The following is an 18,584-nucleotide window of genomic DNA, read 5'->3' as shown; positions in this document are numbered from 1 at the left end:
TGACACTGTCTGTGATTTATTTTGAATTCAAGGCACACTTAACCAGCACGGCTACCACAGCATTCTGCAGCGATGCGCCATCCCATCTGGTTTGGGCTTAGTGGGACTATAATTTGTTTTTCAACAGGACAATGACCCAACACACCTCCAGGCTGTGTAAGGGCTATTTGACCAAGAAGGAGAGTGATGGAGTGATGCATCAGATGACCTGGCCTCCACAATCCCCTGACCTCAACCAAATTGAGATGGTTTGGGATGAGTCGGACAGCAGAGTGAAGGAAAAGCAGCCAACAAGTGCTCAGCATATGTGGGAACTCCTTCAAGACTTTTGGAAAAGCATTCCAGGTGAAGCTGATTGAGAGAATGCCAAGAGTGTGCAAAGCTTTCATCAAGGCAAAGGGTGGCTATTTGAAGAATCTCAAATATAAAATATATTTTGATTTGTTTAACACTTCTTTGGTTACTACATGATTCCATATGTGTTATTTCATAGTTTTGATGTCTTCACTATTATTCTACAATGTAACAAATTGTAAAAATAAAGAAAAACCCTTGAATGAGTAGGTGTGTCCAAACTTTTGACTGATACTGTATATTAAAAAATCTTGCATATCTTAATTTATTTCCACAATTAACTATTAATATGCGTAATAATGTAGGCACTTCATAAGAAAGATTGTTACCTATAACCAGGACTGGCATTACAAATAAATGTGGCAAGCAATTATTATTGTGATTCATCCTATACTGTCCCTAACATTATTACCCCATAGCAACAGATGTGGGGTACATACACACTCTCCCCATCCTTCCCTCACAAACAACCACAAGCTCAGATGTTCAACAGTAGTTCCATCCCCAAGCCCAACTCAAGAGAAGATTTTATGTGCGAATGGATATACAGCTGTAGCTGTTTGAGAAGGCATGCACAATTGAGCAAGACTGGGTAGATTTGAATAACCAATGTCAAGTCGTGTACTATTGGCTCATAGTAAAAAATTTGATAAACGCGTAACCCTTACCCCTGTGAGCAGGCCATGTTCAGTACGAAAACGTTGCAGATAGAAATGCCATGACTAGAGCGGACATGATTCCTTATTCTATTCACTAAAGAGGTAGCTACTGTATGTTTGTTCTACATCATACATTTCTATCTGAACGTTGGCCAACGGTTTGTCCTGCTGAACGTGGCCCAGTTCTCTCCGTGGTTCTAGCTAGTCCCTATGCATTTCATTTCAATAACCTGTATTATCATATTTTTTACTGTAAAGTGGACTGGTACATATTCCAATCTACAAAACAGCACCTTTGGTTGAGGTTATTAAACGTGACAATGTAGCTAGTGTTGATACCGGTAAATGCTTTTTTGACATTGCACATTTTATTCAGATAGAAAAATGTATGTAAACGGAGCTCAATTGATTCCATTGTTACTGCCAATGACTACTATAATTTACATTTTAGTCATTTAGCAGACGCTCTTATCCAGAGCGACTGGATCCCTCATGATCTTATTTTACTACATGTAATAGTGCCGCGCTATAATAACTTGTACACCCATCCCCCACGTCGACATACTTCGCCCGCATTCCTCTCTGCAATGGGGCCTAGACTGGGCATGCGTTGATTTTCCAGTCGTTCATGGGGGATGAACGTGTAGAGGGGGGCGCTCTTGTATCACTGTTGCTGTAGTGAAGGCCGTTCCTTGGCGATACAATCACAAGAGAAGGGGGGCGGTGAGAGGAAAAAAAGCTAACAGGCTAGGTCGCTCTTTGTTTCTGGCTAGCTTTGTAAATCGAAAGGACCTACCGGCGAAGGGTGATTTCAATGTGAGTCAGATTCAACAGTTTTATTTTTAAGACTTCGTCGATGGTATCCTTATTAAGATTATTGATAAGTAATTTCAGTTTCTAATACCTTTCGTTTATCGTTGGGTTGGAAGGAACAGTAGTCAGGACCGACATTATCAGTCTGTCTGCAGACAGTGGCGGCAGAGTGAAATGAATGAATTGTGTTTTTGGTAAATGTATCTATCTAGCTAGAGCGGGGGTACGGGATGCAGGTTGGATCAATCAACTAAATGATTATTTAACTTTTACTCTCTCGCTGCATTTCCCAAGTCAGCAAAATAACCAAATTCTCACCATACATTTTGTTACGACAGCATGGTCGGCTAGTAGAGACCGTACCATTAGCGAACGTTAGCCAACTGTCTGGCAGTGTTTCTTTGTGTTTTAGTTTTCATTGTATACCCATTTTTTTATGTTGCTAGAAAACAATGTATGAAATGTAGCCCATCACATGAGTGAATGGTTTCTGACCTATGTTGTAAACGGAACTAACGGAGGTTGTTTTACTACTAGCTAGCTTTCTAGCCAAGTCAAGCGATGCTAACTACACTGTACATCACATTAGCTTAGCATCCGTTAACTGCTGGTTGTTTTTTTTACGCTGGTTAATTAGCTAGCTTCTATATATACATATATTTAGCAAGTAGTTTCTTTATTTGTAACTACCTAACGAAGTCTTTAATTAATTAACGTTACCCAGTTAGCTACCGTAATTAAATTGCTACGATAACCAACTGCAACCGGCAACTACGTCTCGCTAGTTAGCTAAATATCCGTGTTTTGCTTCAGCTAGCTTAAGCCAAGTCGCCGGTTGCGGGTTTACAGTACCAAGCTACTGTCTCACCAAAAAGCATGCATCACTCCTTGGACATGACTGTTCAAACTCTAGTGAGGAGGAACGACAATAGATCCACTCTCAATCATTGAAATAGCTAGCTATAACGTTATTCTCACTAACATGAATGTCCTGGCCAAGTCGACAGCTGCGGTCATGATGTTGACAACTTTACCCACACATCATGGTTGATGTTTACCTTAAAGTTGTTTCCTCTGTCGGGAGTGTATGGTGGTTCTTTGTATGCATGCAGCTGCTGCTAGGCAGCATCATCTGAATTACCTCGTCTGTGTAAGGTTTCCAAGCAAGAACTCTCCTCATTCTGGCAATCACCACACACTGGCAAAATATATTTAGTCATTAGAGCATATTTCTGTCAAACATCTATGTGCAATTATTAATCATATTAAATATATAATTTATTTGTGATATGGGTTGTATTATCAAAGGCAGACCACTCTTTATGTAATCATCGAGAGGTCTTTAGGTAGGCCTGTACCAACTGAAGATAAACAGAACATTGGTGTCTTTAAACAAAGCAAATGCTTCGTAACGAACAGGTGTAGACTAACAGTGAAATGCTTAATTATGGGCCCTTCCCAACAATGCATAGAGAAAAAAATATAAAAATAATAACATGAGGAATAGCCTAAATACACAATGAGTAAGGATAACTTGGCTATATACATGGGGTACCAGTACCGAGTCGACATGCAGGGGTACGAGGAAATTGAGGTAGATGGCTATGTACATATAGGTAGGGGTAAAGTGACTAGGCAACAGGATAGATGATAAGCAGCAGTTTATGTGATGAGTCAAAATAGTTAGTGCTAAAAGGGGTCAATGCAGATAGTCTGTGTAGCTATTTGGTTAACTATTTAGCAGTCTTATGGCTTGTAGGTATAGAGGTCATGGAATTCCGGGAGGTCGGTCCCAATTATGTAATACTGGGCCGTACATACTACCCTATGTAGCACCTTGCATTTGGATGCCAAGCGATGATGCAGCCAGTCAAGATGCTCTCAATGGTGCAGCTGTATAACTTTTTGAGGATCTGAGGGCCCTTGCCAAATCTTTTCAGCCTCCTGAGGGGGAAGAGGCGTTGTCGTGCCTTCTTCGGGACTGTGTTGATGTGTTAGGACCATGTTAATTATGGAGTTGTGCACGGCTGAACAGTGAGTACAGAAGGGGACTAAGCACTCACTCCTGAGGGGCCCCGTGTTGAGAGTCAGCGTGGCGGATGTGTTGTTGCCTACGCTCACACTTTTGTGTTACGTTGAGAATGCTTGAGCTAATAACTTGACAAAATGAGCCACCTTGTGACTGAAGCAGAAACTGGCTTTCAAATCAACTAACTCAGGAGATGCGTGGGCTGTGTTTTCAGGTAATACCAGTCTAGTGTCTTATTTTCTACTTATTGTCTATTCCTACTTGTGTATATTTGTGCCAGTCATGCATATTAACGCAAAAACATACAATCAAATAACTACAAAAAGGCTACCATCTTGAGAATTTGATCTTGTTATTGGGTCATTTGGGCACATCCGAGAACCCAAAGCTCAGAGAACACAGTCAATTTTTGGATGATGGCTACATAGAGATTGTCTGGTACGCACTTGGGCTGGGAATTGTCAGGGACCTCACGATACTTAGTTGCCGATACAATATTTATTGTGATTCTATAGACCCTTTTACAGTACACGACATACTGGCGTTACGCACAGATGCGCGCAACTCTTGGTGGCAGTAAGAAAACCAGCGCCATTTGCACCCATTCAACATAGCTGAGATTTACTTTTTTATTACTTCTGGGAAAAAATACTTTTTGTGGTTCTCATACGCTTACAATTATGTTTTGATTCTTGCTTGAACTGTCGCTAATGTTATATTTGATTGTGGTCTTTGCAAAATAACTATTTTGGATGCATCAGTTGTTAGCTAGAATGCTAACGCTCATTGGTAAATGCTGTAGCAAAAGCTAGCCAAAGAGCCATTTTACTGCTTGACGTTGAAATGTTTAAGTATAATGCAGTTGATTTCCGATAATGACACAAACATTATATTGAGAAGGATATTCATACGAGCCTTAAAATCCAATTATAATCCAAAAGTAGTGTGAAATGCACTCATAAGCAACATGTAAATAGAGGCTTTTTTGCTGGCATTCTATAAGAAATCCCCCTTGTTCTGCCACCAACTTGCGCACATCGCCCTTGTGCGGCAATGTTTGCGATTCGATTTTCCAAACATATTGCTCACCATATGTCTGCTGCAGAGGGACAAGAGTCATGAGAAAACACCTTTTTTGGTCGGTCATGGGAATAAAAGTGCTGAAAACAAATTGGCTCCCTATTTAAAAAGATAATGGAGAACAAGCTATGAAGGAAAAATACTGGAGTTTTGGTGCAGGTACAGCCAACTAAAGCAAAAAATATTGCGATATTGTCAAAACAATACGATTTCCCCCCCTCTTCACCCCAATCACTAGTACGCACTCAATTTTACTCCTCACTGCTGGGTTGGTTTGTTGTAAGTACTGGTCACTAACCCATCTGTCATTTGTCCTCTCTGCAGAGTGGAGCTTGGTGCTTTCACGTTCTCAGACTCAGCTGAGAGATGTCCACCCCGGACCCCCCCATGGGAGGGACGCCCCGGCCGGGCCCCTCCCCAGGACCAGGGCCTTCTCCAGGAGCCATGATGGGCCCCAGCCCTTCCCCGGGCTCTGCTCATAGCATGATGGGACCCAGCCCAGGTCCCCCAGCCTCTGGACACCCCCACCCTCAACAGGGGCCCTCAGGATATCCTCAGGAGAACATGCACCAGATGCACAAAGTAAGACAGAAAATGGGCATATCCATAACTGTAATGTATATAAAATGTCTGCAATGGTCTGCTGTACCATTTTATGATAATTGTATTGCATTATTCTATTCTTCCTTTACTGTACATAAGAAATGTATGTGCTATCTAAGTAGGACATGCTTATGTCAATGTGTTAATGTGTGTTGTCTTTTCGCAGCCTATGGAAGGCATGCATGAGAAGGGCATGCCTGACGACCCTCGCTACGGACCGATGAAGGGCATGGGAATGAGACCAGGTGGAGGCCACATCGGAATGGGACCCCCTCCTAGCCCCATGGACCAACATTCCCAAGGTACCATACCATGGTGTACTGAATAGATTAGATTGCATGGAGGATAGAGGAAACATTGACTCTGTTATTGAAGGAGCTTAACACAAAAGGTTAACTTATTAGCTTTCCATATGATCTTAAAATGGTGATTATGATTTTAGGCTTAAGCACAATTGTCTTTAAAGCCAATTCCCCGAAAAGAAGAACTGTGAACGCTAACTTGTGTATACGCATGTGCACTTGCACTTGTACTTGTACTGTGAACTCAACCAGCCACTTTCTCCTCTTTCGCTTCTGTTGTTTTGTTGGGTAGCGTGAGCAGCAGACGCTCAGTGGAGGGGCGGGGCATGAAGCTTCCTCTTTCAGACAATGAAGGTGGCAGCTGTCTGCTACAAAAACAGTCAGCCACCAAGGAGAGCGAGACAGAGGGGCGGTTGAAATACTGTAACACAGGGGAGGGTGTTTTTCTGTTGACTCTTCTATCCTGTATTGACTGGTGACAGAGGGCGAGGCTCAGCTGTAATGTGTGCATGTCTGTTAGAGACTGTGATTTGTAAAGTGTTTGTATCGCCAGTCCAGCTCATAATCATAATACCAGTCTGCATTTTGGTTTTGGCTAATATTTGGCAATTTGGCTAACATTTCTTCTGGTCTATTAGCATCCATTTTCAATGTATCTAGCCATTTTATTAGTCATTCAAATCAGTTTCCCACTGTTCTCAATTAAAGGGACAGTCATGCCCTACCATTCCCAGGGAAGAAGACTTTTCTCACCTGTGCTGTTGTCTCTCCTTCCTAGGCTACCCCTCTCCACTGGGGGGTTCTGAGCACTCTCCCAGCCCTGTGCCAGCCAATGGCCCTCCCCCCGGCCCCATGATGCCCTCCGGCCCAGGAGGTGTCCCCATGGAGGGCAGTGACCCCCAGGCCATGGGCCAGCAGAACCGCGGTGGTGTCCCAGGTCCGAGTGGTGTTTCTGGGCCAGGCGGGGTTGGTCCGGGTGGACCCACCCCCTTCAACCAAAACCAGCTGCACCAGCTCAGGGCCCAGATCATGGCCTACAAGATGCTGGCTCGCAGCCAGCCCCTGCCAGACCACCTGCAGATGGCCGTGCAGGGCAAGAGGCCCATGCCAGGGATGCAGCAGCCAGGGATGCCCAATATGCCCCCTTCCTCTGGGCCCGGAGCAGGGCCTGGGGCGGGGCCCGGACAGCCACCAGCACACTACAACAGACCTCTTGGTGAGTGGGGTGGGCACATGCAAGGTTATGGTACACTGCCTGACAATGAGTTTTGCAACCCTATGAATTACACATAAATGCACATAATTACGGTCAATCACACACAAATGCTGTCCTTCTCAAACAAATAAAATAAATAATTTGAATGCTGAACAGGGACCCCTGGTGGTGAAACTTGAACACATGCTCTCGGTTCAGTCACCATTTTCTACATTAACTAGACTTCAGTAGACATGAATGGCCAGGCAGTGTCTGATCATATCTAATGTCCCCTGTCATCTTGCAGGAATGGTAGGCCCCAACATGCCTCCTCCAGGACCCTCAGGTGTTCCCCCTGGTATGCAGGGCCAGCCCACCAACGGACCCCCTAAACAATGGCCCGAAGGTGAGCCTCATCTTGACCCCTGGGCAGTGATTCACCTGTGTGTGAGAGGGCACTAGTCTGTAGTGTTTCTAGCCATGTTCTTCTCTTTCCTGTGCTGATAATTTCACCAGACCTATCACAAGAAATACACACACATTAGACAGATAATCAGTACACCAAAACACTGTGGAATGGTAGAACTAATAACTCCTTCAATGCCATATGTTCTAGGGCCCATGGTGAATGCTGCTGCTCCATCCAGTGCCCCCCAGAAGCTGATTCCCCCTCAGCCCACTGGCAGACCCTCCCCTGCTCCCCCCTCCGTGCCCCCGGCTGCCTCCCCGGTCATGCCCCCTCAGACCCAGTCCCCTGGGCAGCCCTCCCAGCCCCCACCCATGGTGCTGCACCAGAAACAGAACCGCATCACACCCATCCAGAAGCCCCGTGGCCTGGACCCAGTGGAGATCCTCCAGGAGAGAGAGTACAGGCTGCAGGCTCGTATCACCCACCGTATCCAGGAGCTGGAGCATCTACCAGGGTCTCTGGCCGGAGACCTGCGCACCAAAGCCAACATCGAGCTCAAAGCCTTGAGGCTGCTAAATTTCCAGAGACAGCTGCGTCAGGAGGTGGTGGTTTGTATGCGTCGTGACACGGCCCTGGAGACAGCCCTCAACGCTAAGGCCTACAAGCGCAGCAAGCGCCAGTCCCTCCGCGAGGCCCGCATCACAGAGAAACTGGAGAAGCAACAGAAGATCGAACAGGAGCGCAAACGACGACAGAAACACCAGGTACACAGAGGGGTCGGGACTAAAATTCAACACCTAGATGTCAGGTGATCCTCACATCCTTGTAAGACCTCCAGTGCTTTGCGTTGTATTGTATAGACACTCATATTCTGATGTTTTTGTATAGGAATACCTTAACAGCATCCTGCAGCATGCTAAAGACTTCAAGGAGTACCACCGCTCCATCACAGCCAAGCTCCAGAAGGCCACCAAAGCCGTGGCCACGTACCACGCCAACACTGAGCGCGAGCAGAAGAAAGAGAACGAGCGCATTGAGAAGGAGAGGATGAGGAGGCTGATGGTGAGGGACTACACAGCTGCACGGTTACACATGCACTGTTAAATAGCCGTATATCTAGTCTCACACCCAGTGCCTCTAACACCTGTCGTCAATGTGTGTGTCCTTCCCTAGGCTGAAGATGAGGAGGGCTACCGTAAACTCATTGACCAGAAGAAAGACAAGCGTCTGGCCTACCTTCTGCAGCAGACGGACGAGTATGTGGCCAACCTCACCGATCTGGTCAGAGCCCACAAGGCTGATCAGGCCCTCAAGGACAAGAAGAAAAAGAAGAAGAAGAAGAAAAAGAAGAAGGTGAAGAATGAGGCCAAGGACAAATGTTGAAAGTGCATCTTTCTGAAGTTCCATTTGTTGTATTGTGTTACCTTGTTTTTTACTGCGATATGCAGCCCCTTGTTGAGCCTATGATGCAATATGATAAACTGATGTCCATGTTCCCTAGAAGCCAGAGAGTGCAGAGGGCCAGCCTCCTGCCCTGGGACCCGATGGAGAGGTGAGTTGTTGCTCAGAACTGGGTTTGGGATAGAAACAATATTTTGAGATCAGTGACAGATTTGGTCTGATAAAATCCATACAATAATTTCCCCCCAAACATTCTTACAAAGTCACCTTCTCTGCCATTAGTTCATGAAGAACAGTACAATGAACGAATGTAAGCCCCATCACCTCAACATTTAGCTAATAGGACCTTCGTTTTAATGTCCGGTAAAAGGCCATTTGCCTCATGATGTGTTGATAAGAAACTGAAAGGTATCATTGTTTCCAGGCTCCCTGCAGCAGGGTTGTACTGTTTTTCACAAGGCCACAGGAATACTTGTTTAATTGACCATGAAATGGTCATATTGGCAGGTAGTATATCACACAGTTTCCAGTCAATTTCTCACTCACTCCCTCTTCCACTCTCAGCCTCTGGATGAGACCAGTCAGATGAGTGACCTACCTGTGAAGGTGATCCATGTAGACAGTGGGAAGATCCTGACGGGTCTGGATGCACCCCGGGCTGGCCAGCTGGACACCTGGCTGGAGATGAACCCTGGGTCAGTTAAAACACAGCTAGCTAGGAGACACACTTGTTTACCCAGACACCTAGATTGTGGGAATAATGACACGAGAGCCTGATGAATATGAAATACCATTTTCCTTTTGTATAATGTTCATCCTATTCCAATCTAAATGCCTTTCACACTGTTGCATAGCCATAAGTACATAAACACTGTCATCTCAAAACAATGACATCAGGCATCACAACTAATCATTTTAACCTTTCTCCTGCAGGTATGAAGTGGCTCCTCGTTCAGACAGTGAGGACAGTGGCTCAGAGGAAGAGGAGGTATGTGGCTTACAGAGACCACAATGCTCTCCTAACCCCCCACTATCCCCTCTAATATATGTATATCGTATTCCTCTAGTCGCTTTAAATAAATGTAAGCAGACCGCCGTGGAAGAGACCTTGCGTGTGGAGTCTGTGTTCAGAGGCGTACCACTCTTGCCTTTGGCTATCAGAAACTAGGCCAATTGCCAAGCTCAAACTAATGTAACCCTTTCTCTGCATTGTGTACTATAAAGCTTATATTAATGTAAATGAAAACATATTGTGCTGTAAATATCTTTACTAAAACAGAGATATTTTCCAGATTAATCTTAATCCTGACCAGTTCATGGGACAAGCCGTGTTCTAGTCTCCATAAAGCATATTTTATTCAGATGAGATGACATGTCTTTTGACTTGACCTTGGCTGAGACAATTTGACCAGGCTGTGTGGCGTCTGTATCTGAGTCATCCTCTTGCTCCGTACCCCTCAGGAGGAAGAGGAGGAGCCCCAGCCCTCCCAGGCTCCCACCGAGGAGAAAAAGAAGATACCAGACCCTGACACAGAGGACGTGTCCGAGGTCGACGTCCGCTACATCATCGAGGGAGCCAAGCAGGATGTGGATGATGAGTATAACAGTGCAGAGGCGGCGTTCGCCCGAGGTCTGCAGTCTTACTACGCTGTGGCCCACGCCGTCACTGAGACGGTGGACAAACAGTCCACACTGCTGGTCAACGGGCAGCTCAAACATTACCAGGTACCCAGTCTACCCACATCATCACAATAACATGATTTCCCATACTCGATGCATGCTGTAGTGTTTCATTACCTTTTCACAGTGCTTACAAGAAGTAACGTGTCAAAAAAGAAGATGACGTATTACCAGAGCCATGCACACGTGATAACAATGTGAGACAGTAGAATGACTGGTTTGTGTCCCTTTCTCCTCTAAGATCAAGGGCTTGGAGTGGCTGGTGTCTCTCTACAACAACAACCTGAACGGGATCCTGGCTGATGAGATGGGTCTGGGCAAGACCATCCAGACCATCGGCCTCATCACCTACCTCATGGAGCACAAGCGCATCAACGGCCCCTTCCTCATCATCGTGCCCCTTTCGTGAGTGCCTCTCCTTTCCGCTCTAGTCACTTCACAACTCCATTATGGACCTGGACTGCTGCAGCATTTCTGTAGTTTCAATCGAGATGTTCACCTGTGATTTTAAAAGTCTGAAAGGGCTGTTATGGGTATTTTCCACGGTCATGGATATATTTGCCTCGTGCTGTGTCAGTGCGACTTGAGGTGGACAGAGCAAATATATGTTAATCAATTTATCTCCCGTCTTTGTTTTCAGGACTCTGTCCAACTGGGTGTACGAGTTTGATAAGTGGGCTCCAACTGTGGTAAAAGTCTCTTACAAAGTGAGTAGCCCCTTTCAAAGCCTCTTCCAGGGTGAAGTTTGTTTGACAATGTCGTAGTAGGTGCTCTGCATGGACGTGAATATTCTTTGATTATAGTGTACTGTAGATGTAAAGTTGATGTGTTTTCTGGTATGTCTCTGTGCAGGGCTCTCCACAAGCTCGCCGCGCATTCCTACCCATCCTGCGCAGTGGCAAGTTCAACGTGCTGCTCACCACCTACGAGTACATCATCAAAGACAAGCAAGTGCTGGCTAAGGTAGGGACCCACTTCTTCAAATCATCCTGAGCAATAGTACACAAATACATTGACTCGTGCCTTAGAAATGGCCCTAGTCAGACAGGTAAACCTATGGAAACCTCTATTTCATCTTCTAACGCCACTGTACTCGTTCCCTCTCAGCTGCGCTGGAAGTACATGATAGTGGACGAGGGCCACCGTATGAAAAACCACCACTGTAAGCTGACTGTGGTTCTGAACACCCACTACCTGGCCCCGCGGCGTCTTCTGCTGACCGGCACCCCGCTGCAGAACAAGCTGCCGGAGCTCTGGGCTCTGCTCAACTTCCTGCTGCCGACCATCTTCAAGTCCTGCACAACCTTCGAGCAGTGGTTCAATGCCCCCTTCGCCATGACCGGAGAGAAGGTGAGTTAGTCAGGGCTCTGGAGTGGTGTGTTTTGGTAAATGTGTGTGTGTTTTGGAGACATTGGGGTCATCATGGCTGGACTCTTACCCCGCTCTCTCTCGACCCTAGGTGGATCTGAACGAGGAAGAGACCATCCTGATTATCCGTCGTTTGCACAAAGTGCTCCGCCCCTTCCTGCTGCGCAGACTGAAGAAGGAAGTGGAGTCCCAGCTGCCTGAGAAGGTCAGACTCCTCTCAATCACTTGGACAATAAACATCAATCAATCGATCCTTTCAGTCCAATCAATGCAATGTTTTAACCTGTTCTCTCCCTGTGTGTGTGTTCCCAGGTGGAGTATGTGATCAAGTGTGACATGTCGGCCCTGCAGAGAGTGCTGTACAGACACATGCAGGCTAAGGGAGTGCTGCTCACCGACGGCTCTGAGAAAGACAAGAAGGTAAGGAGGAGTGGAGAACCCCCTCATTGCTCTCCATACGCCCCCTAACAACTGACTGGGGGTCAGTTATACTGGGCTGTTTAGATGGGTACTACAGGATGACTAAGTGCACTTTTATTGTGTGTTTCAGGGTAAAGGAGGCACGAAGACCCTGATGAACACCATCATGCAGCTGAGGAAGATCTGTAACCATCCCTACATGTTCCAGCAGATCGAGGTACAGTGCAAGGCCCTACCTCAACCCTTCCATGAATTGAGAAGAGATGTTGACTGAAGTATAAGATTGTGGTTGAAGCTTTTCATTTTAACCGAATAGTTGTGACTCGTCTGTTCACAGGAGTCCTTCTCTGAGCATTTGGGATTCACTGGAGGCGTAGTGTCGGGGTAAGCAAAGCATCTGCTAATATTACATGTTGATGCTTCACAGTGTTGTGGTTGACCTTACTATGTGTGGTGTGTTTCCTCATCACCCCTCTGTTCTTGTCCCCTGCTCCCTCCAGACCTGACCTGTACCGCGCCGCTGGGAAGTTTGAGCTGCTAGACCGTATCCTGCCCAAGCTGAGGGTCACCAACCACAAGGTCCTGCTCTTCTGTCAGATGACTTCCACCATGACCATCATGGAGGACTACTTTGGCTGGCGCAACTTTAAGTACCTGCGTCTGGACGGTGAGAGGCAGGAACAGGAGAGTTATTTAGCTTGGTGCTGGATAAATGAATTCAAGACAAATTCCAGAAGTATTTTGTACTATGAGAAATACAGTACTATGTGTAGGATTTGTTTTGTACTTACACTATGCAGTTTACTAGAACACAATGGCTCAACTTTGTGATGTGGGGAGGCTGATGTACGATCACAAGCTGAGCTCATGTTATTTGCATATTTGCAGTATGAAACTGTATGCACTCACTAACTGTAAGTCGCTCTGGATAAGAGCGTCGGCTAAATGACTAAAATGTAAATATCCCTCCTACTGTTGTCCTGTGGAAACTCGTAACTAACACCATTGGTCTTTGTCTCCATAGGAACCACCAAGGCTGAGGATCGTGGGATGCTTTTGAAGACCTTCAATGACCCAGCCTCTCAGTACTTTGTGTTCCTGCTCAGCACCAGGGCCGGAGGGCTGGGCCTCAACCTGCAGTCTGCTGACACCGTGGTCATCTTTGACTCAGACTGGAACCCACATCAGGTACAGCTCATTACCCTCTACTGTTCACTGTAGTATTATGATCTAGAAATCTCACTGGAGTTATTGATATAGATGTACATTTAGAAAACAGCTAGGATTAGTGGCTATTTAGGTGATTTTGTTAGGTAACATAGCCAACTCCCATGTCCTGCCCTCCCCCTAACTCCAGTCTCTCACACCTCTCTTTCTCTCTCCCTCCCCTGTACAGGACCTGCAGGCCCAGGACAGAGCCCACCGTATTGGGCAGCGGAACGAGGTGCGTGTGTTGCGTCTCTGCACCGTTCAAAGTGTGGAGGAGAAGATCCTGGCGGCAGCCAAGTACAAGCTGAACGTGGACCAGAAGGTCATCCAGGCCGGCATGTTCGACCAGAAGTCGTCAAGTCACGAGCGCCGTGCCTTCCTGCAGGCCATCCTGGAGCATGAGGAACAGGACGAGGTCGGGGCCCCGGGGGGCTGGCGCGCTGGGGGGGCGTTGGTGGGTGTGATCATGACCGTCCACCCACATGCCACCCTACCGTTTAATCTCTTTCTTTACTTTGTTCCCTCCTTCTCCCTACCTTTTACATTTTAGTCATTTAGCAGACGCTCTTATCCAGAGCGACTTACAGTTAGTGAGTGCATACGTTTTTCATACTGGCCCCCCGTGGGAAACGAACACACAACCCTGGCGTTGCAAGCGCCATGCTCTACCAACTGAGCTACAGGGGACTAAAATACCTTCTGGATTTAGGGGCGGTTCCTTTTTTTAGGTTTGCCCTCTTTTTCTCCTTTTCCTGCTTTGTCTTCAAAAAAAAAATTTGTAACCATATTTGTTTTATTTAATGAAGCTCCTTTTCAATAACATAGTAGCCTTTTCTGACTTTTTAAACACATTTTCCCCAATACCTAGCTGGATGTCTGTTCTATCTATACTTGACAGTTAGTAGGAGCAGCAGTTTATTGGTATAAGTATGCATCACACCTATTGTAGGATATTCACTCCAATACATGACATCTGCTACATGTTACATTGCACTTTATATGATACTTACGTAACTGATAAGCATTCAAGAATTCTAGTTCAGAGACGTGGCTCTGAGGCACCTCTAACAGCCCTCTGCCCTGTGCTCACCCTTTCTATTGTCTACAGGAGGAGGACGAGGTGCCTGATGACGAGACCGTCAACCAGATGATTGCCAGGAGCGAGGAGGAGTTTGACCAGTTCATGGTCAGTCCCAAAATTCTTCAAGATTTACAGTAATGTAGTCTGAGTCTTGCTTGAGGCAACTGGAGGCTTGACTGTCAATCTCCAGACTGAAGACTGCCCTGTAGACTTTGACACAACCTCAACCGTTTTTCTCTTTTCTTACACTGTACCTCCCCCTCTCCCCTCCAGCGAATGGACCTGGACCGGCGCCGTGAGGACGCCCGCAACCCCAAGAGGAAGCCCCGTTTGATGGAGGATGACGAGCTGCCCACCTGGATCATAAAGGATGATGCCGAGGTGGAGAGGCTCACCTGTGAGGAGGAGGAGGAGAAGATATTTGGTCGCGGCTCTCGCCAGCGCAAGGAGGTGGACTACAGCGACTCACTCACAGAGAAGCAGTGGCTCAAGGTCAGCTATCCAACTGTTGTAGTTGTAGCTAATAATTGAATGTCCTATGACTGAAATCTATGGTCTATGACCTGTAATGCAGATGTGTGGTTCCCCCTCCCACAGGCCATAGAGGACGGTAATCTGGAGGACCTGGAGGAGGAGGTGCGTCACAAGAAGACGACCCGGAAGCGCAAGCGAGACCGTGACGACATGCCCGGCCCTGCCACACCCAGCTCCAGTGGTGGTGGCGGCGGTCGCAGCCGTGACAAGGACGAAGAGGTCAAGAAGGCCAAGAAACGCGGACGCCCCCCAGCTGAAAAACTGTCCCCTAACCCCCCCTCCCTCACCAAGAAGATGAAGAAGGTGGTGGACACTGTCATCAAGTACAAGGACGGGTGAGTTGGTGGGCTCCTATGTCTGGATGACAACTCAGTGAATGTCAGCACATGCAACATACACAAACACACTGACAACCTACTTTGTCATGTAATGGTCAGAGTAGAGCATGTTGAGGTGGACTAAGCCCTGAGTTTCCCTGTTCCCCTATTTCACAGAAGCAATGGGCGCCAGCTGAGTGAAGTCTTCATCCAGCTGCCCTCCCGCAAGGAGCTGCCCGAGTACTACGAGCTCATCCGCAAGCCTGTTGACTTCAGGAAGATTAAGGTATGGCGCTAACCCATTAATATATCAGTTATAAGACCATGGTATCGCATTCAGTAAAACTGTGCATATGGGAGGTTAGGGGACTTATAAGTCACATCTAGCTGTCCAGTCCTGATCTTCTCTATCCTGTGTTGTGCTGGTCTGATTCATATTCTGATGTCCTCTCTTCTGTTCCCCTCCAGGAGAGGATCCGCAACCATAAGTACCGCAGCCTGAATGACCTGGAGAAGGATGTGATGCTGCTTTGTAGCAATGCCCAGACCTTCAACCTGGAGGGCTCTCTGGTGAGTGTCTGGCAACATGGAGAGCGTGAGGGGAGGGGGGACCATTGTTGTTGAGCATGATAAGATAACGCTGTGGGGGGGCTGGAGTATGGAGGGCCTGTTTTACAGATCCGAGGAGACTTGTCACAACCTTTATGGTGAATCGAATGGAACCTCTCATATTCTGATGAAATGTCACAGTAGCCTGTGCACCTGCTGCTGACATCTTATATATTTCTCTGTGGCGTCGCTCACCCCCCAGATCTATGAGGACTCCATCGTGCTGCAGTCAGTCTTTACCAGCGTCAGGCAGAAGATCGAAAAGGAGAAGGAGGAGGAGAGCGAGGGAGAGGACAGTGAGGAAGATGAGGAGGAGGTGGACGAAGGCTCTGAGTCTGAATGTGAGTGTTACAGTATTTACATATGCACTTAGTGTCATAGTCCACTGTTAAAAGGGCAATCTGCCATTCAAACAACAACGCGTCCCACCCACCCCCCGACAGTGTCTGGTAAATAGCTGACTGATGGGGCTGTTGAAACCACTCTCAAGACTGAGCTAAGGATGCAAGGAGTGTTTGTTTACAATCACATTGTTTACAAAGGAGTAAAACAAGATTATATTTTGGGTTCTGGTGGGATGTGACAATTTAACTAAGCTCATGAGGCATTTATAACTTATATTCTTCAAGAATCAATGGGTGTATATCATTAATTTAAAAGTCCAAAAATAGATGTAGCAATCACAGATTGCCCCTTTAAACTATTTAATAATATGTTGAACTAATGTCCTTTTTAAAGAATTGTATACTCATGGATTTCTATCCATGCTTCTCTTTCTTTCTCTCTCTCCCTCTCTTTCAGCTCGTTCAGTGAAGGTGAAGATAAAGCTGGGGAGGAAGGAGAAGGAGGGCAGAGGGAAGGGCCAGCGCCGGAGGGGCCGTGGCTCCCGGGCCAAACCTGTGGTGAGCGATGACGACAGCGAGGAGGAACAGGAAGAGGTAAGACACACACACACATTGAGACACTACTTAAACTGTCAATTTCAGCTTGCATTCAAAGCTGTCTACTGTCCTGACTGAGGTTGTGACCTCTGCTAAGCTCTTTGCACTGAAGGATGTCTAGCAACACTGATTAATGTGTTATGTAACTCAGACCAGCTGTATTTTATTTTAATTGTCTTAAACACTTACAATTTTAATTTGTAGTTTTCAGAAATGTTTTCTTAAGTGTCTACAGTAGACTATACTGGTGATCAACAAGCTGTGTTGTATTGGGTTGAAGGATTAAGTGTTCTGTCTTCGTTCTTCTGTTCCAGGCGGGTTCGGCCAGCGGCAGTGAGGAGGACTGAACTGAACCACTCCTGTTCTGCGAGGACCAACGGCCCACTGAGACCCTCGACTGGAACTTATATATTTTACCTAGATTCTATAGCAGGGTGGCAAGCCAGTGGAGAGGGGCCTACTTTTACCTAGATGAGCTGATTTTTAGTGAGACAAATGTATTCCATAATTAAAATACACCATCAATAAAAAATAAAAAAAAGTATTTTAAAAAATTACCACTTACATATTTAAGCAGGCAATCCTAGTATGAATAGCAGGACTGTATGTATTTTTGCCTTGTTGATTTCTCCTGAAAGTGATCAAGGTGGACAGGGTTTGATTAGCAGACTGATCGTGGACCACAGGGAGAGTTTGCAGACTTTTTAAGTGAGTTTGTTTTGTCGGCGTTTCCTTTGAGATGGAGCTGTGTGTGACCGGAGTCGCTGTGGTTTCTAAGTCCCTTGAATGCATGTCGTTTGGTCTGTGGAAATGCACCTGGGTGTGTTGTTCTATTATATCGCTGTTTAATTTAAGAATATAAGTGAGATGACGGTACGTTCCCCCTTAGGCCTTCCTCCGGCTACGAGTGAGAAGGGAAGGGCGGGACTCTCCCGCGTCTGTGTCACTGGATTCCAAAAAGTACAATAAAGGCATCTCGTAATTAAACTTTCCTCACTTATGTTGTCTTTGTTCACATTATGCGCTACACATGATTGATTTCTGTAGCCTAAATGTGCTGAATAGAATGAACTTTTAAGCCATCTTTGACTAATTGTAGTTATCTTGTATATACAGTAGATGGCCCTCTCACCTTGACCAGATGCCAGTACTGAATGCCTCTGGATGAAAAGCCATAGGTTGAAGATTTAGGTGTTTTGTTGATGTTCAGGTTGATGGTTTTGTCCTTGAGTCTGAACTGTAAACATGCTGACCACTAAATGAATGCTGCTTTGCTATGATAAGCTGAATTATATAAATTATATATTTTAGGCTACAGTGGTTTTAAAGGCTTGTAGCACTCAAGGTTGTATTTCAAACAGTGTTACTCTGGGCATGTGTGAGATTCTCCCAGGGCTTCCATGCCTCTGATCTCAGATATACACCACAGTTTCTTCCTCCACAGGTTACTCACTGACCCTGCTGTTTCCGCCTGCTCCCTCTCATACTGCTTTGTTCCAGCCATGGGCTCATGCCATAACACCTGGACAAACAGTGGAACATTTTTGAATGGATCTGCTGTAGACTAATTTTAACTGACT

General features: G+C 46.2%; 1 protein-coding gene across 1 annotated transcript; it reads left to right on the top strand.

The window, feature by feature from the left end:
* Positions 1 to 1,726: 1,726 nt before the first annotated feature.
* On the top strand, positions 1,727 to 17,991 carry LOC121551041 (transcription activator BRG1). The gene is made up of 31 exons (XM_041863566.2): positions 1,727 to 1,829; positions 5,260 to 5,517; positions 5,705 to 5,840; positions 6,619 to 7,056; positions 7,343 to 7,441; positions 7,652 to 8,208; positions 8,333 to 8,506; positions 8,618 to 8,797; positions 8,949 to 8,996; positions 9,410 to 9,540; positions 9,779 to 9,833; positions 10,307 to 10,570; positions 10,767 to 10,930; positions 11,166 to 11,232; positions 11,378 to 11,488; positions 11,633 to 11,875; positions 11,985 to 12,098; positions 12,206 to 12,313; positions 12,444 to 12,530; positions 12,651 to 12,697; positions 12,814 to 12,980; positions 13,338 to 13,501; positions 13,710 to 13,976; positions 14,631 to 14,708; positions 14,877 to 15,095; positions 15,201 to 15,472; positions 15,632 to 15,740; positions 15,923 to 16,024; positions 16,266 to 16,404; positions 16,865 to 17,001; positions 17,319 to 17,991. The coding sequence occupies exons 2-31, from the start codon at positions 5,302 to 5,304 to the stop codon at positions 17,349 to 17,351; spliced, it is 4,926 nt and encodes a 1,641-aa protein (XP_041719500.2). The 5' UTR covers positions 1,727 to 1,829; positions 5,260 to 5,301; the 3' UTR covers positions 17,352 to 17,991.
* Positions 17,992 to 18,584: the final 593 nt, after the last annotated feature.

This window comes from Coregonus clupeaformis, unplaced genomic scaffold (genome assembly GCF_020615455.1).
Source record: "Coregonus clupeaformis isolate EN_2021a unplaced genomic scaffold, ASM2061545v1 scaf0010, whole genome shotgun sequence".
In the NCBI taxonomy this organism is placed as follows: Eukaryota; Metazoa; Chordata; class Actinopteri; order Salmoniformes; family Salmonidae; genus Coregonus; species Coregonus clupeaformis.
This window is presented reverse-complemented; position numbering and strand designations above follow the sequence as displayed.

Bases quoted from the DNA above. Each gene is read 5' to 3' on its own strand.
- LOC121551041 (XM_041863566.2), top strand. From the start codon at position 5,302: ATGTCCACCCCGGACCCCCCCATGGGAGGGACGCCCCGGCCGGGCCCC. The intron at 11,876-11,984 runs GTGAGTTAGTCA...TCTCGACCCTAG, and splicing joins TCGCCATGACCGGAGAGAAG to GTGGATCTGAACGAGGAAGA. The intron at 15,096-15,200 runs GTCAGCTATCCA...CCCCTCCCACAG, and splicing joins CAGAGAAGCAGTGGCTCAAG to GCCATAGAGGACGGTAATCT.